This window comes from Oxyura jamaicensis, chromosome 10 (genome assembly GCF_011077185.1).
Source record: "Oxyura jamaicensis isolate SHBP4307 breed ruddy duck chromosome 10, BPBGC_Ojam_1.0, whole genome shotgun sequence".
Lineage (NCBI taxonomy): Eukaryota > Metazoa > Chordata > Aves > Anseriformes > Anatidae > Oxyura > Oxyura jamaicensis.
In genome coordinates, this window is record NC_048902.1 from 7,112,299 (window position 1) to 7,136,146 (window position 23,848).

At 38.3% G+C, this 23,848-nt stretch overlaps 1 protein-coding gene across 2 annotated transcripts in view; it reads left to right on the forward strand.

The window, feature by feature from the left end:
- Positions 1 to 23,848, forward strand: part of TLN2 (talin 2) — a 170,745-nt gene that overhangs the window by 98,381 nt on the left and 48,516 nt on the right. For both annotated transcript variants that reach the window (XM_035336334.1, XM_035336333.1), the window contains exons 23-37: positions 937 to 1,065; positions 2,445 to 2,558; positions 4,431 to 4,544; positions 5,899 to 6,033; positions 6,870 to 6,998; positions 7,616 to 7,718; positions 9,505 to 9,713; positions 10,427 to 10,546; positions 11,433 to 11,630; positions 13,529 to 13,668; positions 18,231 to 18,324; positions 20,082 to 20,171; positions 21,364 to 21,486; positions 22,763 to 22,906; positions 23,093 to 23,254. In XM_035336334.1, the coding sequence (XP_035192225.1) occupies positions 937 to 1,065; positions 2,445 to 2,558; positions 4,431 to 4,544; positions 5,899 to 6,033; positions 6,870 to 6,998; positions 7,616 to 7,718; positions 9,505 to 9,713; positions 10,427 to 10,546; positions 11,433 to 11,630; positions 13,529 to 13,668; positions 18,231 to 18,324; positions 20,082 to 20,171; positions 21,364 to 21,486; positions 22,763 to 22,906; positions 23,093 to 23,254 (2,004 nt within the window). The remainder of the gene's footprint in view (positions 1 to 936; positions 1,066 to 2,444; positions 2,559 to 4,430; positions 4,545 to 5,898; positions 6,034 to 6,869; positions 6,999 to 7,615; positions 7,719 to 9,504; positions 9,714 to 10,426; positions 10,547 to 11,432; positions 11,631 to 13,528; positions 13,669 to 18,230; positions 18,325 to 20,081; positions 20,172 to 21,363; positions 21,487 to 22,762; positions 22,907 to 23,092; positions 23,255 to 23,848) is intronic.

A 23,848-nucleotide genomic window follows, 5' to 3' on the forward strand; every position in this document is an offset into this window, starting at 1 on the left:
GAAGTAACTGTCGGCTTAAAATTGTGTAGTTAGACATAAAGTAGAGATAGTATGTGGTATATTACAGATTAGATTTGGCTGACGGTAGACAGTTTTTCTTGTCCCATAAGTGTATTGAATGTAATGGATTAGTCTGCTCTGCCTCTGTTACTTTTGGGAACAGATTGCTACATTTGGGGAATGTTTGGTGTGTTGTATACCATGTATACCTCCCCACCTTCCTGCTACATGTTTGTTCTCACAAAGAGGCAAATATCCAAACTCTGTGCTGGAAAACTATTTAAATCCCCGAAGTTAGGCCTAGATTCTTTGAGTTGAGTCCCAGATCCTGTACTCAAAAAGACTTTTATAGATCAGGGCCAGCAATTGTCCTAGGCCTCTAAAAGACCCGTGTCCCTAGCTACAACCATATTCTTGACTTTCCAGTACTTTCTCAGCTTTCTCAGACTTCAAATGGAGAAAGTGGACTGTGTTAAATGTCAGGGTTTGGACTACAGTTACTGAAATGCATAGTGAATTAGAAATTTTTGAAATGTGTGTTTTGTTTTGTTTTGTTTTTCAAAACAAACATTCATATAATCAAAGTATATTTCCACAGATCACAACAGAATCATTTAACAAAACAATTTCTTCTTCAAACAGTTAAACTAGTATGTAAAGCAAAAAATTGTATACAAATAAATAAATCTTTCCTGAAAGCACTTAACAGTCAGGAAGAACAGAAACAATCTTGCACTAGGATTAAGTTTTCTGCATATGCTTTTAATGGTTTAATATTCTTCTAGTAGTCAAATGTTCTAACTTTGGCGAAGGTAATATATAGAAAATAAAGACTGATGTAGCAGACTGTCTGTAACTAAAGGTTTGATATTCATCTACATTCTCTCCAGGAACAGCTTCTGAGGCTGATGGTTTTTGCTCTGAAATTTTGTGCAGGGAGCTGCAGCTAATCCTGAAAATGAGGATCAACAACAGCGTCTGCGAGAAGCAGCAGAGGGATTGCGTGTTGCTACAAATGCTGCTGCACAGAATGCCATCAAGAAGAAAATCGTCAACAGATTAGAGGTTGGAACCCATTACTGGGTTCAGTTTACTATATTTTGATAAATCTCTAGCTGAAACAATTAGAAATGCATACTTCAGGAGAAGTTCTAAGTGCTGTAAGATCAGTTCCAGAGTACAGGGCTTGAAATTTTACAATGGACGCCATAGTTGTCAGATACGGGAAATTTGAATAACTTGTATCACTGATGTAGTCAACTGGTGTAAGCATTTGATTCAGAAGGCATTGAACTAAAGGTTCACTGTGCACTAAAGGTGAAATTTATCTGAAGTTTGTGTTGCAGGCAGGGTTTGATCTTCCTGTTCTCAGCTAGAATGTAGAAACATTAAAAAACACAACAAACTAACAAAAAAAACACCCATCACTAATCTCTGGTTTCCAAATGTTATTTTTGGTAATCTGAAAATGTTTCAGGTACAATTACATTAGACAAACAAGAAGACTTTAGTCAATAACCATATTCCAGAAGTTCATTTAAGCTCCTTTATCTGTATAGAACAAAAATTAGGTGTATTTTAGGAAATGAATCATGCCTCAATTTTCTAACTGAATGCAGGAAAACTGTGTAGAAAAATTATTTTTTATATTGCTCTGATGATACATAATGCCTTAAAGGAATGAAGTGTTTAATGATGAGGATGAACTTCATATGCTTGGTTGTTGTTTAGTGGGCCAGTTAAAGAAGAGCATTGCACAACATTTCAGAATGTCTCAGATAAATTTTTGAATTTTTAATTTTGCGAGAGGGAGAGTAATAAATAATAAAAGTCCTAAGTATTTGAAGAAGACCTTCTCAGTGCATCTAGACTCATTCATACCAGAACAATTTGTACCTCTGCATTAGTTTAGTGTCTTCACTTCTGCCTAAGAGCCATCTCAGTAGAAGAAAGCATGGGCTCCCTTCAGTCTTTGGTCAGAGATGTTAATGTAGCAATATTCCATCTATTTTGCTTGTTTTCTCTGGCTTTCTTTCTAAGCAGCTAACTGATTAGAGCATCTCTGTTTTCTATAAGTGAGATCTTTCGGTAATATTGCAACCTAAAATACAAATGGCAGGAGCTCACAACCACCCTTTCACCCAAAGCAGGAGCTTGTTTTCACCATTTGCTTTTTTGGCAAGATGGATCATACAAGCTGAATGGTTTGGGTCAGAAGGGACCTTCAAATCAAATAATAAATCAGGTAAACATCTGTATAATAGTGTTCATCTCATCTTCATCTTGAGGAATCCCTAGTTCCTTTAAGGCAAATCAAATTAATCAAGGGATACAGTGTCTTAATCTATCAAAGTTGTCAGCTTCAAAATTACTTAGAGTATGTATTTCATCCTCTGAATTACAATAATTGTTAAGTGTTTTTATCTATTTCTTTTTCTCCTAAGATTGCAGCTAAACAAGCTGCAGCTGCTGCTACTCAGACTATTGCAGCTTCTCAGAATGCAGCTGTTTCAAATAAGAACACTGCAGCCCACCAGCAACTTGTGCAGAGCTGTAAGGTAAAGCTATCACTACCTATTGACAAATAACTCTCTCAAACCCAGATTTATGGGGAGATGAAGACAAAGCTCTCTTGTCATATTGTTTTAACCTCAACGGAGATTGAAAAATGAAATATATATATCCCCACATTTATCAATATGAATTCGGCAGAACCATCATTCGTTGTTTTTTCCCCTGGTTTATATGTTTTAATATATGGAGAGCCTTAGAAAGCTGAGCTACTGTAAGTGCAAAGAATTGCTTCCTACAGTACCCCTGAAAACACCTTACTAGAAAGGATTGCAGGTTTATATACCTCAGCATGTATCCGAGTAATAAACAAGTCACCTTAAGCAAGCATTTCAAGTGGAAGTTTTGCTGTAAAACAGTCAGCAGTAGTGTGTATGCAGAGCTATGCTGAAAGCACTGTGCATATGAATCTGGTTGCTCAAATTTATACACTGGCAAGAAGTCATGGCCATCAGTTCAGTGCACGGTTATGCTCTTTGGCAACTGAGTAGCTCCATGGTCATAAAGACAGGCTGTTGAATGATGAAAGCAGTAAAATGATACCGAAGTCTGCTGTGGAATAAAAGTAGCTTTTGAATTGTGCAAAACGATGGATGGAGTAGCAATAGTGACTTATAGGATAATGCAGTGAAATCTTTATTTAATGTATTGGTTATATAATTAACAACACTGTTCATCCTATTCTGCTGTTCAGCCTACAAGCAGCTGGGACCTTAAATGTCACTCAGAACTAAGGTGTAGACCATAATTTGGGTTTACATGATTCTTAGCTTGCAGTTTAAGCTGCCAAGACCACAGATTTCAAGGTATGGCTAAAATCAAGCATGTTTTTATAGTTCCAAGCTAGAATTAAGAGTCCCTGTGGTAAGAAGCTGTTCTGCTTTGTTCTTGAGCTACATTTGACAGTTTAATTTCTAACAAATGTTAGACAGATGTTTCTTCACAATTCTAAAAGAAATTACATTAAAAAAAAATTAAAAGGATAATAGAAGGCAAAAGTGTATTCTTGCAGAGAACAGTTATGCAAGGAATGAGAACCAAACCATGAAAGAAAGCATTTTTAAAAAACCATATTAATATGCAGCAATTACTTCTTGTTATGGTAGTATTCCTAAGAAATTTGGGAAATAAATAATGCAGTACATATCAGGATTCTGTTGTAGACAGCTGCTGTATTAGTGTGGATAATAATAATAATAAGCTGATTCACTGCATACATTACAGTCCATTCTCATTTGATCTTGATGATGATTTATTAGATAGTAGAGAAGATCAATACCTATTTTTGTACTTTGGGGCTTAAAAGCAGTATTGCACTGCTGAGGTAAGATTACTGTGAAGTGAAAGAGTTATATGAGCTTGAATTTGGGCAGTCCAAGAATATTGTTTTGACAATCTACACTTCAGAATTCTGTAGTTATAGTATAAACTTATTATTAGATGTCAAAGAAAAGCAGCAGGAAGTACTCAATTTTGCTTTTCTGAAAACAAGACACTTTTGAAAATCTGTCACTTATCTCCGCTACTGGCATGTATGCATACAAAGGAAGTCATTCAAAATGCTGTATAAATACCTACTTTTTCACAAGAATCTTGATTGTCTAGTAGGATCTTTCAACTAATGAGTAGCGAAAAGTAGAGAAAATAAATGTTTCTAAGTAAAAACAGAACGTCTCTGAGAAATCTGATCATATATTAATTGAGTTCCATGGACTCCTAAACAAATTCTTTGAAGTCATAAGAGTATTATACTTGTGAGTTTTAACAGTTGTATTTGAGAGGGAGTATTTGAGAGGCTTGTTTTAATATCAGAGGGTCCATATTTATATGCTGAAAACTTCTCCTTTTGTTTACTATAGAATGTTGCAGATCACATTCCTCAGTTGGTGCAGGGTGTACGAGGAAGTCAAGCTCAGGCAGAAGACCTCAGTGCTCAGCTTGCTCTAATAAATTCCAGCCAAAACTTCCTTCAGGTGAAGTAAATCAATCCTTGTAGTAGATTCCATCAGAAGAAAAGGCACTTCATAATTATGTTCTCGTTTGTGACAAATAAACAGTAAACTGTTACAAACAGTGTAAATAAGTTCATTGCAGACTGGGATTTTGCCATGGCTAAGTAGATCTTAGCTCCTCAGGTCAGGTGGCTGAAACATGTTGAACCTGTGGAGAGTGAAAACTGCCAAAACTTGAGATATAAGAAACAGGAAAACTGAAATGTATGGAGAAAAAAATATTTGTTGTAGTGGCATTTGCTTTCTTGGAAAGAGTTTAATGAAGAAGGTGGTGACAATTCAGCATCTTTCTAAATGGGGATCTTGAATATAAGAGGTGTTGTTGTAACCATTTGTAGTGAAGGCAGAGTCGCAGTGCTGCAGCAACAATCTTGAGAATTCACAAATAAAAGGGAATATTATGATGATTTTTAGATATTAACCTAGAAATGTTATAGATCTTGATTTGGCTTCTGTTCAAAACAAATCTTGACTCTGCTTCTTCCAAAACACCCCCCCCAAAAAAAAGGAAAAAAGATAAAATAAGAGTGTTGATAATGCTATTGGGTTTACTCTTGACAAGAAACAAACTGAAGGAGTTGTCTGTGTAATGACACTGTAATTAATAAGCATCAGTTATGCCTTCAATATGAAGTGGAAGTGAACTCTTTCATTAGATACTGTTAGCAGGTTCTTTATAGTCTCATGTAGTTGAAGCATCACATACAGTTCTGTCACTATTTTGCTGTATGATTCCCTCTGTAATCATTAAAATGATCTGCTTCCTCTCTGGTTGTGTGTGTGTACCACGGTGGTGGTGTGAATCAGGAAAGCAGCTTAACTGCATTAGCAGGAAACCAACCCTGTGAAGAGTCATTGCTTGTCTTAATTGTTTCAGTGTACAGAATTTTGAAATAATTTAATATTTGGAAATGCTGAAAGAAATTTCCCATTGATACCATCTGGACCTGATCATACAACTTAGATGCTGAATAGCAGAACTGCAAATTTAAATAGTTTTAAGCAGTCTATACAAATACTTGGAGGCCTCTTAGCTTCCATTGTTGCCTACAAAGTGACTGGTGTACTAGTAAAGAACATGTTTTCTTCTGCAGAGGACACTGCAATTTGGAATTATGATTGGGTGTAGCGTATGAATTAAAAGATTGCAGTCTAGGAGGTTCATGGATAAGGAGCAGGCAAGTGCATGAAGTGATCATTGCAGAAGATGTAAAAAGCTCATCGTTGTGTGAATGGGGGAACCAGCATGTTCATTAAATCCTAATTTAAAGAAAATGAACTCATAAAATTGTGTTCCTGGTTCTTCTTTGGACAGCCTGGAAGTAAAATGGTGGCATCTGCTAAAGCTGCAGTACCCACTGTGACTGATCAAGCAGCAGCAATGCAGCTAAGTCAGTGCGCGAAGAACCTTGCAACCAGCTTAGCTGAGCTACGAACTGCTTCTCAGAAGGTAGGATAGTAGTTTTAATTAGCTAAAGCAAGATGGCCCAAATGGTGGTTACAGGTTCACTCCTTGACTCTGTCTTCTCCCACTTCCAGCCAAAGGGAATGGTTCATGCTCAGGCAGCGTTTGCTTCAGTGTTAACTTCATGCATGATTTGCTCAGAGTCCCATGTGGCTTCTGTGCTGTAATGGACAAGGGGGAAGAATAAATGACAAGAAAACTAAAAAGCTTGTGGTACTACTGACATACCAGAAACATGGCAGGGAGGTATGCACAGAGTTAGCCTGGAACTATTCCCTTTAAATATGAGGGATAGAGAGTATCTGTGTTTGACACACAGACTTCTAAAATTGATGTATTATTTAAAAAAAAAAAAAGTCTTAGTGGAAGGCCTTATCTTTTTGTGAATGCTGAAGCCCCAAACCAGGATTGTAGCAAAAATTTCACCTCAGCAATCTGCAAAATTTTCAGCCAAGTTATTCATTAGTGTGGGCTGCCAGATTAGAGGGTTCAATGTGACTTGAGTTACGTTACACTATTTGTCAAAGGTGAAGTCCAAACTGCAGGAGTTAAGTTCTCAGTACCTGGACTACCTAAAGTGAAGATATGTATACACAAGGTAAGTGCATCTCATTCCTGTGGTGGCTCTTACCAGTGTTATTCTACTCACAAGCTAAGAGTATTGTCCAGTAGCTTGGAAGCCATGATGTGTAGAGTGCCCACAGGGGCCACTGAAGTCATGAGACCAATGGATATTTTGGAGGGATTGTATCTAAAGCATTTACTATTTCTAATAGTGTCTTACAGGTGCTAACAGTGTTACTGATCTGATTTCTGAATAGGCTCATGAAGCGTGTGGCCCGATGGAGATTGATTCTGCTTTGAATACAGTCCAGACACTCAAAAATGAACTGCAAGATGCAAAGATGGCAGCTGTGGATGGACAGCTAAAACCTCTCCCAGGAGAAACTGTAATTAATGAAGGGTGTCCTTCATTTATAAACAAACTTATCTGTTAAAAAATTAAGTGTTTGAGGCAAAATAAGTCGTGAGGCTTTGGATAATTATCATGCTGGTGGGATTTTGCAGTGTTTCTCTTAAAAAGATTATGTGTTCCTACTACACCAGAGGAACGTTTTTTAGCCAAAGTACTCACAGGACTGTAGGCCCTCCTTCTATATTGAACAAAATATTATTTAGTAGTAACAATGTTTCAGTCTTTCCAAAAAGATATTTTTTTTCATAGAGGACAAAGATGAGAACTCAAAAGTTGGTATTCTTAGAAACGGAAATATTGTATTTGGTAAAAATTCCCTTCTCACCACAGTTTAAGGTAGTGATTTCCATTGCTAATTATTAAATGTTGTAATTCTAATTTTGTTGTTCTTATGGCCTAATATGTAAATTTATTTCAACTTCAGCAGGGAAAACATGCTAATCAGGCTTCAGAGGAACTCTGTTCAGTTGCTGAGATAAAAGCTTGGTTTTAGGATTTAGTATTTGTAGTATTTTCTTAATACCATTTAAAAGGCAAGTGTGTTTTAGATAAGTTTAAGCGAAGAATTCTGTCCTTTGCAAATTTTCACAGCTTGAGAAATGTGCTCAGGATCTGGGAAGTACCTCCAAAGCAGTTGGTTCATCAATGGCTCAGTTGCTAACTTGCGCTGCTCAAGGCAATGAGCACTACACAGGTACCATTTTATTCATAATGTCGGCTTCCCAGATGATGCTTGTTAGAAGGCTTTCTTATCACAGAGTGCTGAAGTCAAGTAATTGTTCACTTCTTTATTTCTGTGCTGACAGTGAAATTTGGGAAGTTAGTAGGAATTGCTCATGTAAATAATGTCCTTCATAAAAGAATAGTGTTCCAATCTGCTGTACGTACATAACCAGATTGAGACATCTGCTGTTTTTGAAAGTGTCACAAACTCTTTCTGGACAGAACTAAAATGTAAAGCAATTTAAAGTCGAGTGCCACTGAAATGTTGCTGTGTCCTTTCACAAGTCTTGAAAGGGTCTTTGGATATGTTTTGAAACACAAGATGCAAACATACTTGGGATGATATGGTAATGTTTTAAACATTGCATCTCTTACTAGGTGTTTCACCATTTCCCATGTATAATGCAGCTATCTTCTATGGCTCATTAATCACATTTACATAGTTCGGGGTAAAGCCAACAGGGAATGTTGACACGCAGATTCTGTAATCGGTTCTTTTTATACATTGCCCCAGTTTTTGTACCTGTGCTTTTAGGGACTTTTAGGGACTGAAGCACTTAATAAGGAGAAAGCTCCTTGCAGGGGGTTGCTGGGGAAGGTTTACATATAAATGATAAAATGTTCCATTCCCTGCTTTATGTAAAAAATGGAAGCTGTTGATGCAAATGCTACAGTAGAATTTTCTTTATATTACTGATAAAATCTGTTACGGTAATTACCACTTCATTAGATATAACTGCATCATGGCTAAGTAACTTACAGTTGCTCTCATTTGAAGCAGATGTAATTGGATTAATAAGGCTTGTGTTTCTATTACATAGTTAAACAGAAGTTAGCACTGGATATCTGGTGAAGGAATACAGGTACTTGCAGCTCATACCTAATAACTGAATCTAGTTCTCCTAACATCAAGCTATAAAAGCTGTTCAATTGGGAAGTTTTGCAATGAGTTCCTTTTCAGAGCCCATGTAGCTGTTTTCTATCATGGCATTTTGTTATGCAAGATTTTTTTTCTGCTTGAGCAAGTGATGAGTGTTTGCAGATATTATGGCATATTCCGCTGTTCTCAGTGACGAAAAGTCTTTACAGCTTATATTCACTAATTAATCATTCCCCCTTGTCTGAAGCTGCAATAGTAAGTTTCTTTTCACTATGTATTTAAAAGCAATTTCGTGACATGTTCTCTGACTTTATTTTTATATGCTTGTACTCACAGTGGGGTTAAGTTATATCAAGTTACCTCATCCTTAGTGTTTTCTTTTTATTTAATTTTTAATTGCTTGAACTTAAGCTATTTCTCTGTTGATTCTGTAAAATCCCCAAACCACATTTTCAGAAATGACAGATGCTCTGGCTTTGAAGTCATATACACAGTTCTTGCAGACATTCGCTTTCCCCCTTTGAAGTCATGTACACAGTTCTTGGAGACAATCACTTTTCCCTGTAGTTTTTATCTTATTTCCAATTTTTAGCTTTTCTTCTTTACCCCTGCTTCACTGAGATTTAGTCATTGATCTATAGCTGCTCTGGAATGTTCCCTTTGGGGTATAAGATTTACTTTATGGCTTCACTACAGGTGTTTCTCTTGGCAAATGATGCCGTGTATTTCAAATGTGGTCATGTTTGAAGGATATATTTTAAACTGCATTTGAAATGTTGTGTTGCAATGTGATCATAACCTGCAAATTGAGCTGTCATAAAATACAAAAATTTTCTTTAAGAGTGCTAATAGATTCCTTGATGAAATCTGAACATAGGAGTTGCTGCAAGAGAAACTGCTCAGGCTTTGAAGACTTTGGCTCAGGCAGCACGAGGGGTTGCGGCATCAACTACTGACCCTGTAGCGGCGCATGCAATGTTGGATTCAGCAAGGGATGTCATGGAAGGCTCTGCTATGCTTATTCAGGAGGCAAAGCAGGCCCTAGCCGCACCGGGGGATGCGGACAGTCAGCAGAGATTAGCCCAGGTAAGTTGCGGCGATGTGATTTCTGGAACACCCCCTGAAATTGCACAGAACACAGCCCTAAACAGTTAAAGAATACAACAGATCAGGCCTCAAGAAATGTCAGAGAGCCGCCTATTACTGCCAGTAGCTCTCAAATAATAACATTATGCTTGTGTCAAAAGAATGTAGATGGTGCTTAGGGCGTTTTAATCATCTTTCAGAGAAATCAACTTACAAAAAGATGAAATTAGGTGCTTTTTACCCACAGCATATTTAGAGTGGGATGCTTGATTGCAAGATGAAACACCTGTTAAACTCATTGCCAAAAGAAGGCTTAATACTCATCTTCAAAAAGTGAGCACACTTTTTTCTACATGAGTAGCACAACTGCTTGTGAAGATTGTAAGGAGTAATAGGTTCTTTAACCGGTTTAATGAGATCTTTATTTGGCCTGTATTTCAAATACTTTCTTAGGAGGTGAGATTTGATTTAAATAAATATCTGGACTTTATCTGAAATAAGTGGCACGCAAAGGATTTTTCTGTTTAGTATATAGTTAACTTCTGGTGCATTTCCATAGCTAGGGTGGTACAGCCTTTATCCCAAGCTTCAAAAATGGCTTTGTAAGATTCAGAATTGTAAAAATTGCTGGCTCTAGGTTGTTCCTCCTGTTTGTTAGCTAAATGATTGCTTAAGTCCTTCTCAGTGTCTGTGTGTTTACTTCTGTGTTGTAGGTGGCAAAAGCAGTGTCTCACTCGCTGAATAACTGTGTAAATTGTCTACCTGGACAAAAGGATGTCGATGTGGCTTTAAAGAGTATTGGAGAGTCTAGCAAGAAACTTCTTGTTGATTTGGTGAGATGTCTTTTACCATACAAATAAATTCAGAGAATTGAAGAGCTGATCTGGGTTTTCCACGTACCAAATTACGTAGCAAGTGTGTCTGAAGTATACTTAACGTGTGTTTTATTTGTTTGCAGGTTTAAGAAATCAATTACTTGGCTAAAAGGCTGTTCTTCTAGTTCATGTGAAAGTTGAAATGTATCTAGGCCTTATGAAAGCAGTATTAAAATTGCTGTCTTACATCACCATTAGGGTTTTGTTTTGTTTTTGAGAATGCTGTGACTTCACAATTTGAATATGAAAATGAGAATTATAAATTATAATCCATCTCCCACTTAGGTGACCAATTCAGATGAAGGAGAAAGGTCCTTTAAAAAGTTTTAGTGTATCTACAACAGTTTAGTGTGAAGAGATGAATTGTTATATTTATCTGCATCCATGTCAGGGAGGGGTGGAGGGGGGACAAGAAAAACAAAACTGTGAGCACTGCTAACTTGCTGGAAGGTTGCATGACTTGAACAACTCTGTCTCATCTACTGGTGATCCTGCTACCCTGTAAATGAAGGAGGGATTATATTTTAATATTTGTGCAATGCTGCTTGGCTGAATCAGGTCAGGACTAAATATAGTCATTGAAGAACTGTTGATAATTGCAGATTGTTCTGGAAGGCTTGTTTGTGGAAGTGAACAAATTTCTGGTTGATAACTATCCCATAGTTAGACTATTCTGCTTTTTAGGACTGATTAACTAGCAGTTCAGATGCAGTACTCCATTTTAGCTTGTATGTGGTGCCTACTGCTGTCTTGAATTTAGTGTTCTTGAATTGTGTTGAACTCTATCATCACAAAGGGTTGGTGTGACATGGTAGACATTAAAATAGTTATTGGTCTCTTACAGCTACCTCCAAGTTCAAAGTCATTCCAAGAAGCTCAGAGTGAACTGAACCAGGCAGCAGCAGATCTGAACCAGTCAGCAGGAGAAGTTGTCCATGCTACACGGGGCCAAAGTGGGGAACTGGCTGCAGCATCTGGAAAATTCAGTGATGATTTTGATGAATTCCTTGATGCTGGGATTGAAATGGCTGGCCAAGCCCAAGTAAGCGTGTGTGCTTTTTTTATCTTGCTAACTGGGACCAAGGTTAAATTAGAAATACAGTATAATATATTAGTGTAAGTGTATCCAAATATAACAGAGGATGTATGTTATGAAGCAGTCATCTGGGGTGAAGTGAGCTTAGCATTTGTGTCTTCATTTCTGTGGCCGGTCAGAAATGTGATTTCATGCTCTTCTGTCTGGTTTGGGCTGGTAGCTAACTAATTTATAAGCTGTATATCTGAAAATACAAAGGCCTGCTGAACCTCTCACGGGTTATGGCAAGAGTTGCTTTTATTTCAGTAGCACTTGCAATTCTGTTTGGTGATTTACCACCTGGCCTAGGTCTATTCTGACAAACTCAGTAATGTTCAGGAGCGTTGTCACATTACCTAGTTTATTCCTAGTAGTGTGGGTGCTCATTTCAAGTTGGAGCTATCTCATTCATTATCTTATTGGGTTTACATGTACAGATTTAAGGAAGTTGGTCAATTACAGATGATTTAACATAGCAAATGCCAGCATATAAAGAAGGGTCATGTACCAGGTGAGCTAGGAGGGTGAAGAAAAACGGAATTTTTGGACTGTATTGTCTTAGTAAAAGGAGCTTTTAAACCTAAGCGGAACCTTCTGCTGCCAGAAGAAATAGGAAGGAAATCTAAAGAGTTACACTAGTCCTTCAAAGTCTCTATAAAGCAAATGCTGTGTAGATAATGCAGAACAGAGAGATCAGGCAATAACTGTTGATTATTCTTCATTGAACTTTAATCATTCAGGTTCAGATCCATGAAGTGAAGTAGGCACCAAATATCAGCTGATCCTCTGAAATAGGAGTTCGATATCTATCTCTTCAGCCATGGGCCTCATTAACTTGTAAAATGTTTTATTTGAATAAAACAATCTGAACAAAACAGTTCAGTGCAGGCAAGGGTAGAAATTATATGAGCTGGCGCAAACAGTTACTTGAAAAGAGAATTCCAGGTGCTGATGACCTTGTGGACTGTGAGGATTTGCTTCTCCTGCTGTCATAGTGAATTAAAACCATCTTAGCTACTACTGGCTGATCTTTCAATAGAGAATGCCTTTTGTCTGTGTCTAGTTATTTGGCCTGAACAGAAGCAGTATCAGATATTTCAGTTGCTTGCAAATGGGCAGAAGAGGGTAGGAAGGAGAGCAGAATGTAAATACAGATTAAAAGCTATTTACATCATCTAAGTAATATACAACCTCTAAATTTAAAACCCTAAACAGACCGTTAGAACAAATTAACTTCTACCTGATAGAAGTTAACTTATAACTGATAGAAGAATATTGTTCTAGCTATTTGCAGTGCTTCCCTGTAATTGTTCACACATGAATGTTATCCTTTTCAAGCAATGGCTTAAAGTTAGTGAAGAATAGTAAGTGTTCTGACTTGGATGTTCTGAAGTAAGATTATAAAAAATTATTTTCTTGAGGCAGAGGACTTCCTGGAGATATCTTTGTGGGAGTAATCCCAGTTAAATGCAAGAGAGCTTGTGGGTTATTCAGGATGATAGAATACAGACAGTACATACTGATGGAGTAATGTGGATCAGTTGTGCCAGGCAGAGATGTATGAGAATCTTGACAATGAAAGCATTGTTCAACGAGTAGTAAAGTTTCTCTCTTGCTTGTTTATGAATACTGCTATTGTTAGTAATCAAGCTATTTGTTATATGGGTTTCTTGTTCTGTTATGTGAATGGAGCTAGAGGCACCTGTCTGGGTGAACAGAGGCTTTGGTCCATGTCCTCCTTTGGACTGAATTCCCTTGCATGTCAGTGGTTTCAGGTGGTTAGCAGACTATGTTTCTAGATGCTGTTTTAGCACACACTTCATTGCAAACTAGGCGCTTAATGTTATGTGGGTACGATCTTTCAGACTAAAGAAGATCAGATTCAAGTAATAGGTAACCTAAAGAGCATCTCTATGGCTTCAAGCAAACTGTTACTGGCTGCCAAGTCTCTGTCTGTTGATCCCGGAGCTCCTAATGCCAAAAATCTCTTAGCAGCAGCAGCAAGGTAAGGATATATTGCTTGTTTTGTTTTACTTAAGGTGTTTGCTTTCCTCGGTGCTACTTAACATGTGCTTAAGTATTCATACTGATACAGTTAACTGAGTGGTTGGAACCTAAAGTTCTATTTAAATGAATTCCCAGGCAAATTGCTTATTTCAGAGTAGTCGTTTGTTTATCTGACATAACTTGTTACCCTTGGTTGAAACATAAACTACTAGTTGAAGAGTTGGCCTGTTTTTTGAAAGGGACTACTGTGCTTTACCTGCTTCTCTTTCCATCTATATTCAAACAAGTTGCTAGGTAATAGTAAGCCTCAATCCTTAATAAAGACAAGAAATTGAATAATGTCCTTATATAGGCTGTTTGTAAAAATCGTGTTGTGGCTACCTATCAACACAGCGTGTATGATCAAGAAGACTTTAAAGGGTTACCTGATAGGGTATGCTTATTTGATGGAAGATACTCTCTTACTTTAAGGATTTTTAACCGTGCCCTGAATTTCATTGTTCGGATTCTGTTTCTCAGCCTCAGTGCTCATTTGAAAAATAAACACTTTTGGTGTTCGGATAATCACCTCTTGTTCATTTTCCCAAACCCTTTTCATGTTTTTTTTTCTCAAGTGAACTTATTTATGTCTTTAAATTGAATGTTCAACTATCAAACTAGAAGGGGACTGCTGAAGGACAGCTAGGCACTCAGACCTAGAAATGTCAATGTTATCATGTGAAAGTCTGAAATAAAGTTCGGATGTCACTCTCAGTACTGTCTTCCAAAACGTTTACTCACACAAAGATTACCCTGGAGAGCAAGTGAGTAATTTAAGACTTACTTCTTTGAGGATAACACAGTTGATGTTTGTCCTGGACCCTGGAATCATCACTCCTTTAATGTCAAATAACTTGATTAAAAAAAGTAAAATCCACTCTTAATAAGGGACTACTTAAAGAAGTAAGGTATGCTACTTTTTGTTGTGTTCTTGACAAAAATACTCTGACATTTACCTTGTCTCCCCAGAAATATGTAGACTTGTAGAGAAGTTGTAGGTAATCAAAGGTATACTGAATATATTTACTGAATATAAATATATGTAATATACTGAAGAAGTCGCATCTGTTTGTGTTACTGCCACAGCACCAGACCGCTATGGATTTCTGCTTTAGACTTGGAACATTGCTGTTTCTTTAGAGTGTAGAGCAAGTTAATATCTCCAGTGAAAGCCAGTTGGTTGGTTGTTTCTTCCAGGCTGGTATTCTGTCTGTAGAAACATTTAATAAAAAGGGAGACACAAGCAGCGTATAAAGTATAGAGTCATCAGAGATGGTCCGTTTTGCCATGGTGTTTGTGCAAAGGCATGTCTGCATGAGTAAGACTGTGCATAGACATTAGATAGCAACAAAAATTAAATATTTAATCAATTCTAGGTTTGTGTTTGAGACACAAAGGACCATCATATTTCCCTTCTTTAATCCTCTGTGGCTTTGCAAATGGAGTAGTTGTGACAAGCTTGCCAGGGATCCATTTGCTTTGCTGCTATGATGTGGTCAGGTCAAATATTTCCACTTCATCTTCTCTGAGGAAATGAGGAAAAAAAAGGCACAACTTCTTTGCTTCTCACTGGCTTACCGTCTCATTTTTTCTCTCATCTTTTATAGTGCTATGATTCATCTTGTATTTTCTTTCTGTAGTGTGTAGTATTCATGTTAGTGAGACCACACTGCATCCTCTACAAAGCAAACTATGAGTCTGCTATCAAGTTTTTTCTTTAATCTTTGATATTCTCCAAGTCAACTCATCTCTCTTACGTTACAATCAACAGAGAATGGAATATTTGTACACAAAGTTTCTCTGGGAGTTAACAGAACCATTCTTTTTTGTCATCTGCTTATATGTCTGAATGCAATGAAGTTTTTCTGATTTGTAGAAATCACTGTGACATTCAAGAGGCTTTAAGAAAGAATCTATTGTATTGATGGTATGTTGGTCAAGCCTGGAAAAATGGCTCCACAAGGACACCAAAGCCTACCAAAAAGGGTAGGCTTCTCAATTAAATAGATACAGAGCAGTTCCAGCTGGAAGGGACAAGCAAATATTGAGTTTAACTGTCAGACTATTTTGGAGGTGACTCAAAGTTAACACATATCATTAGGAACTCTATCCAAATGCCTCTTAAGCATGGGCTATCAACCACCCCATTAGGAAGCTTGTTCCATTGTCTATCATCTTGGTAAATAAGCTCTTCCTACTGTCTTGTCTGAGCCATTCCCATGCATCCTGTCATTAGTTACTAGGAAGAAAGGATGAGCACTTCCCTCTCTACTTCCCCTCCTCAGGAAGTAGAGAACAAGTTTACCCTTCAGCCTCCTTTGTTTCAATTCTTGTTGCCCTGAAATAGGTCAGTTTTATTTTTAAAGTAGGTCCTCTTTCCTTTCGTAACAGTATGATAGCATCCATCTAGGTAATCATGCTATTGAGGTTGTCAGTCATTTTTATCCAGTGCCAGTATTCTAAAGAGAAAACTATCCATACACCATGTAGTTTTTTCAAGGTCAGAGGAAAGCATGTTCTCCATGCACTCTTCCTTCACCCTTTTTCTAATTTGCCATGAGATACAACGCGTATTTGCATTCCCCTATGTCACAATATAAGTTAAGGTTTTGCTAGTTGCCTAGCGTGCCTAGCTATAGAAAATGATTTTTGACTAGTAACAATGAAAGGCGGACTTGTGCCTCCTTCTGCAAAGCCTCTTCTAGAAGCTGCTTCCCTGACTAATTAGCCACTTAGTCTAGTGTGCTGCTAGGGGTAATGAATATTGCAGTGGAAGCACAAATAGTGAGTGACTAGATAGTATGTCGGACACAGGCTGTGTTCAACAGCACAAGCATTGTGAACTCTCAGAGAAACTCAATGCAATGAATACCTTGATCTGTGCTGATTTTAAGTGAGATATGTTGACTCAAAATATCAATGATCAGGTAAAGAAAAAAGATAACTGACTTTATAAATATATACCAAGACCGTGTGTGTGTGTGTATGTAATACAGTATGTCAGGATGGAAGACTGCTAGCAAAAGGTGTAGTACTCCTCTACATGTAAACATTTTGGACATAATGGCCACTTGTTTCTGTGTATTTTAAGATCTCTGGGGTGCTGGTTCAGAAATTATTCAGCTTATATCAGACCAGGAAAATATATTGGTAATGTCATAAATGTCTTTTAGCAATTGAGTTATGTCATTGTGCTAGTGTAGTGGGTTGACTTTGGCTGGCTGCCTCATGCCCAGACAGCTGCTCTCTCACAACCCTCCTCAACAGAAGAAAATAACATGAAAAAGCTCATGGGTTGACATGAGGTGACTGTGATTACAATCACAGTTTAAAACAAAACAACAACAACAAAAACTTGAGAAAAACGTATAGCCAATTAAAGTATAGATGGTGAGAAACAAAGACCAATTTAAACCATCTTCCACTCAGTCCTACTCCATTTTTTTCTAGACTCAATTTCACTCAATTTCTGACTACTCTGCCTCCTCCTCTGCCCTGAGCAGTATAGGGGGTTGGGGAATGAGGGGTTGCAGTCGGTCTATGACAGCTCCTCTGCTGCTCCTTCCTCCTCACATTTTCCCCTGCTACAGTGTGGGTTCTTGGAATGGGCTGCGGTCTTTCACAAACTACTCTAGCATGGGTTCTCTCTGCAGACCACGGTCTTTAAGAATAAACCTGCTCCAGCATGGGTTCTACATGAAGCACAGTTCCTATCAGGACCAGCTGCTACAGAGTGTGTCCTTCACAGACTGGTTGTGACAGGATAAACCTGCTCCACTGTGGGACCTCTGTGGGCCTGCAGTTCCTGGCAGGAGAACCTGCTCCACTGTGGGCTCTCCACAGGCTGTAGTTTCCTTCAGGGAATGTCCACTTGCTGCAGTGTTGGATATCTGCTCCGGCATGGTCTCTTGCACAGGCTGCAGAGGAACCTCTGCTCCAGCACCTTCCCATCCTTCTTCTGGCACTGGTGTTTGCAGGGTTGTTGCACTTTTCCCTCCCAGTCTTCACTGCCATGTGGTGAGGAGCCCACGCGCCCTTTCCGAACTGTGTTTTCCCAGAGGCACCTCCAGCTTGTTTGCTGGGCCTCAGCTGTGTCCTGTGGTAGGTCCATTGCGGAGTCAGCTGGAACCAGCTGCAGTCAGCACAGGGCAGCCCCTGGCCTTGAACTCAGAGGCCACCCCTGCAGCCTTCCCTGCCAAGACTTTGCCATGAACACCTAATGCACATGTCACTGTGAAATAAAGCTGTTACCTCTGGACTAATTTCTTAATTGTTTGCAATTGTCTCTGATGTTGATCACTATCAAATGCTTTATTTTTTTTTTTCCGATTCTATGAAGCTTATTAGGGAAAGGGTCTTTAGGCCAATTACTTTACAGCAGTTATTCCCCAAACAGTGGAAAGAAAAATAATAGAACATCAAAGCTTGAAAACTTGGTAGTATGCACTTAGTGAAACAGAGGCTTTAACTAAATGAATAGTTCAAGTTAAAAATATACCTTGTTTCTTCTACTTTCCCTAGAGCTGTGACTGAGAGTATAAACCAGCTCATCACACTGTGCACCCAGCAAGCTCCCGGGCAGAAGGAATGTGACAATGCACTCAGAGAACTGGAGGTATTACTGCATTCCAGAAAGGTCTTTTGAAGAGCAGTGGGCCCAAAATGTTTGATTTTTCCTTTTTCTTTGATTAGCTGCTGTCACTGTCTTCTCACTTACATATATGGCAGGGGTTTTAATTGCATACCAGGTAAGCACAGAACCTTTCCAAATATCTCGTAGTTTTGGCCATAGTGAAATTTGCCCTACTGTCCCCTTCTCTTCCTTGCTCCCCATAAAGTACAGTTCAGTCATTATTATTCATAATTACTGTGAATTTAAAAGGAGTCTCAGTGGGCTGGACATCCTCAGTGCCTGCAGTGTATGGAAGGGAGTTGTAATTCCTTGATTTTCTGTTCTTAGAAGGTTGTTATTTGTGGTGTTACTTAAACACTTAGTGTGTTTCACTCAGGACTTTGTTAGGATGCTCTGTAGTCTTTTCTGGAGATACTGGACAACCGTGTTTTGGGAGGACCTTCCTGTATAGCCTCTAGAGGGACAGCTAAACTTTGACAGAATTTCAGCTGAAAGGGTTATAGAATACACAGAGATGTTATAACAATAGCAAAAAGGTGTTAGTTGTTAGTATGAAGTTGTGCTGGCTTGTGTTCTGCTGTTGTTTCTTTATATTCCGAGGACTTCTGTTTCCATAGTACTATGAACATTGCAAGAATATGGCTTATTTTACAAGGGTGTTATTTAAGGATCAAGCATAACAATGAGGAATTGCTGCAGTTGCTGTGAGAACTGGGAAAGAGATGGGAAGATGCTGGGAACTGTGTTCGAAATACAACCTTTTCCTCACATCGCATTGTTTTCACAGTTTCTTAATTGCTGTAAGGATGTAAAGATTAAAAAAAAAAAAGAGCCTTTACAAATATAGTAGGTATGCCTTAATGTTAGGAGTTCATTTCTGTAGCAAGTCTAATAGTTTACATTCACGCCCAGACTTCCTTCAGGTGCAAGGCAAAGGTCAGATCTTTCTGTCCTTACCTAGTTTTTCTTCAGAAAGTTCAAGTATTTTCTGCCTGATATTTAGTGAGGTTGTTCTTCCAAACGTGAAAAAAGGTACGTTAGAAATATTTTAAGCATAAGAGGAGTATTGTCTATAGTATTTTGCATCTTTTTACAAGTTTCTTCTAAATGCATTAGATCTTCTAAATGAATATCTGATGAACTTTTACTTCTTCATTTCCAGGAATCAGTTTCACCTCAGAAAAATTAAGTCCCATTTATGCTTGTAGTTTTTTGGCAGAGGGAGCTATATTGGTGGGTTCTGTTGACAGTAGGAGGAAGCAGGCAGATGGTTACTGGCATTTAGTTTGGTAGCCCTTTTTATCTCTAGACAATACTTAAATGGTGGCTCGTTCTCCTATCACTTAGTCTTTTCATTCCAGTTATAAAATGTTAAAATATTACTGAAAACATGTTAGACTACTCAGAACTGATGCAAAAACAGGTTGCCTCATGTGAGCCAAGCATTACTAACTGACCATAGGCCAGCTATAACAAATGCAGGGTAAACCACATTAACCTGTACTTCCAACAGGTGGGTAGTACAAAAATGAATAGTTACTGTAGTTCAGTTGATGTGGGGTAGCATTTAATGTGTAGTGCACATATCTTTATGTGAATCTTCAGTGACTGTAGTTTTCTGTGCTGGCTGGAGACAGTTACAACTACATTGGGGTAAGCAGAACAGTTGTGATAGTGTACATTTTTCTCAGCTCAGTCTTTGGCTCTGTCAGTAAGCCAAGTTTCTTTCCTTCTTTCAGACAGTTAAGGGAATGCTGGATAACCCCAATGAGCCTGTGAGTGACCTCTCATATTTTGATTGTATTGAGGGCGTAATGGAAAACTCAAAGGTAACTTCCTTTTGCTACCTCTGTGCCAATTGTGAAGTACGTTTTGGTTATCATACACTTCCACATATATATCAAGCATGTTAGAAACACAGCACAGTATTTCTAAAGTGTGTGTTGCATTCCTTGGTAAAACTTAGCCTGAGATCAGTCTCTCAGAGGTCAGGTGCATTTTTTTTGGTCACTTTGAAGTTTTTTGTTTGTTTGTTTGTTTTTTCTCAGTGGTAATATTTTTTATTATGTGACTAGCATGCAATGCTGGTTAAGCTTTTGCCTTTCTCCCTTCTCCTCCAGTTTCTTAGACAATTTACAGGATGTCTGTCATACACAATTATATGCTTTGACTGCAGCTGTGTTAGAAATGCCCAAAGTGTAAATGGGAGCCTTGGCAAAAAAATATCATGGTATTGTTCTGTGTGAAACAGCTTAGTGAAATGTCTGAGCAGTCCAGATATTCCAGCACGCCACAAGATCTGTATGAAATCTCTGAAGTTATTTTTGAGCATACCATGTCATACATCTTGCTCTGAAGCTTTGCTTTTGGTGTCCTTATTACTTGATGTGTTGGGATTGTCTCACATTCTTTGCTCTCTAAAAGAGAAAACAGAATGCTGAAGGGGTTGGGAATATGTACGTCATCTTGTTCTTGTGCTCTACTGTAGTGAGACCTAACTTTGAATTTTAAAAAGAACGTAAACTGAATTTGGTGAGAGATGCTTTGAGAGTTAATGTGCATTCTGATACCAGGATAGTTCCAGCAGATTAGATACAACTTGATTTCCAGTGAATTTCAATGAGTTTGGGGGCAAAGAAGATCCAGGATGTATGAAAGCAGTTGCTGGTTTGGTTGCCATGTTCTGAAATCCATGAAACATACCTAGAGCCAGGCTACCTGTGACAAATAATGTATTGTAGAAAAAGCAGTGCATGTTATTTCTGTACCCTCATAGTCAATTGAGCTATAATAGTGTTAGTTCTTGGCCCTGTAAATCCAGTGCTGATCTGAATGTCTTATCCCTCATGCCACACAAAGGAATGTGCTCAAATCTACGAGCTTGTTAACTAGCTAAAATTTCTGGAAGCCAGGTCAAGCACTGTCATGAGTCTGAACAGGTTCATGGCCAGAAATCACTTGCCTTTTACTGGTAGGGAAGCATATTGAAAGTTTACTTTATTTTTTTTTTTAATTTCCGAGGTTCTTGGAGAATCAATGGCAGGCATTTCCCAGAACGCAAAAACGGGGGATCTTTTAGTCTTTGGTGAATGTGTTGGAGTTGCATCCAAGGCTCTTTGTGGCCTCACAGAGGCAGCAGCTCAGGTAAGCTATTGAAGTCTGTGAATCAAATATATGTAGTTGTTTAAAAAAATCTTATGCATGTGTAATTCTGAAATTTTCTTCATTTTGGCCAAATAATTGGCTAAATATTGACCAAATAATGATGTTGTACTGCACAGTGTGCTCTGCGTAGGATACACATAAATCGTGAATATGCTGCTGTTTGTTGTAGGAGTAACAGAGTACAACATGCAAATTTTTATAAAGAAAGGAAGTGACATCAAGAAGTTAAGTTTTCCTGAGGATAAAGCAAATGTCAAAGCTGCAGGCTATAGAATTCATGTTTGCAGCTTATATATTACATCATGGAGAAGAACACAAAATCAAGCTGCAGTAAAAATAAATGATACAGCTTTGTTTTAGTTTGCACTCCTAATTTGAGACTGCATTTCAGATCATAAGCAATCTGCCTTCTAGCTCCTTACTTTCTGAATAACCAAATATCTTAAGCTATCACAACAATTAGAGTCAAGACAAGGTCACTGTGGTTTGATCTGGTAACTGGCTGACTTGTACTCATGAGATTCTCTCATTTGTGCTTCAAGCCCATACAGCCTTTTCAGTGAAGCATCTGGCTGTGGAAGATTATGCTTTGCATCTGGAAACTGCTTTTTGATTTCCCCAGTGCAGAATCTCATTCTGAACTTAGTCTTCTCCACATCTAACCCTGGGTTGCCTTACCAGTATGTGGAGCTGACAAACTATATCTGTAACAAAAATTCATCAAGTAGTCTTCCAACACTGTTTTGCCAGTCCAGACAAAAGGTTTGTGTTCAGAGGCATGAAACAATCTTACATTGAGGAAGAAAGAAAATAATTTTGGCCAGAAGACATCTTGAGCTGCAGTGAGACCATCACCTGCAGATATGATGGTCTCACTGAAACTCAAGATGCTCACCTGCAGATGTGATGGTCAGCTACTTAGTAGTAGTAGTTCATTTGCTGTGATGATCTGACGTCAGTAAGGAGGAGATGGGAGAGGCGTTTGTTTGCTTTACAGGAAGACTAGTCGCCTAAGCAAGCGGAATTATGTTGTTTTGGCTAATTAAATTTCAGAAGTGCAATGGCTGAGGTGTCTTCGTTTCAGAGGTTTGATGAGATGCATTACTAAAAATAATGTTACTTATACTTTACAGTATGATTTCTGGATGATCGCTGACTACCAAATGCAGTGACGTTTGGCAAGCTTATCAGAAAATAGTAAGGTGGATTTAGCATTGTTTCATTGTTTTTCTTTTCTTCCTTTCTCCATTTCTAGGCTGCTTACTTGGTTGGCATTTCAGATCCCAACAGTCAGGCAGGTCAGCAGGGTCTTGTTGACCCAATTCAGTTTGCCAGAGCCAATCAAGCGATCCAGATGGCTTGCCAGAACTTGGTGGATCCAGCAAGCAGCCCATCACAGGTAACTGAAGGATTGCATTGAGACTAGCATTGCTAGGACACATGACTTCAATTTGTTTGTGACCAAGCAAAGGAGTTCTGTTTTAAAACTGTTGCCTGGCTTTGACCACAGCTTTGCAGAGCTAGAATGTAGTAACTGCCCTGGTGCTCTGACAGTCTCCTTTTTCTGTGCTGTCTGTTTTTACAGGTATTGTCAGCTGCTACAATTGTGGCCAAACACACTTCTGCTCTGTGCAATGCCTGTCGCATTGCTTCATCAAAGACAGCAAATCCTGTTGCCAAGAGACACTTTGTGCAGTCTGCCAAGGAAGTTGCAAACAGCACAGCTAACCTGGTTAAGACTATCAAGGTACATGTGCTGCATATTTCCCCCTGAATCAGAACAGCGGTATCACTTAAACTTCTGTGATATGTACATTTTAAGAAATTATTAATTACATTTCTGAAGCTCTGGCCTGCAAAATATAACAAATGGTATAACTGTGCCATAGTCAAAATAGATAGATCTAGATGATGTTAGTATTAGAAAAGGCGCCTGGCCCATTCCTTATGTGATACCTCTGTATTGATATACTAGATGAGCTTGCACCATCAGAATAGTTTGTGAACAAGTGAATGTGAAGGTTTTTAATGGTGTTAAATTACTCACTATCCAGAGCCTTTTGGAAGTATTTGACAGCTGTATCGTTAATTAAACAAACAAAAAGTAAAATAATAGTAGTACTTGGAACCGAACAGAAGCAGTTTATGTTGCTGCTGTTCAATAGTCTTCTGTTAATGGTAATATTGTGTTTTGCAGATAGTTGCCTGTGTTTTGGCAGGCAGTAGCTTTACTTCTTATAAGCAAAAATAATACTTGTTAAGGTATAGAGGACTAATGAATCTTAGTCCTTTTTCTGGAAGCCATTAGCTGATACACTACTGAAATTCTTTTAAAAATAGC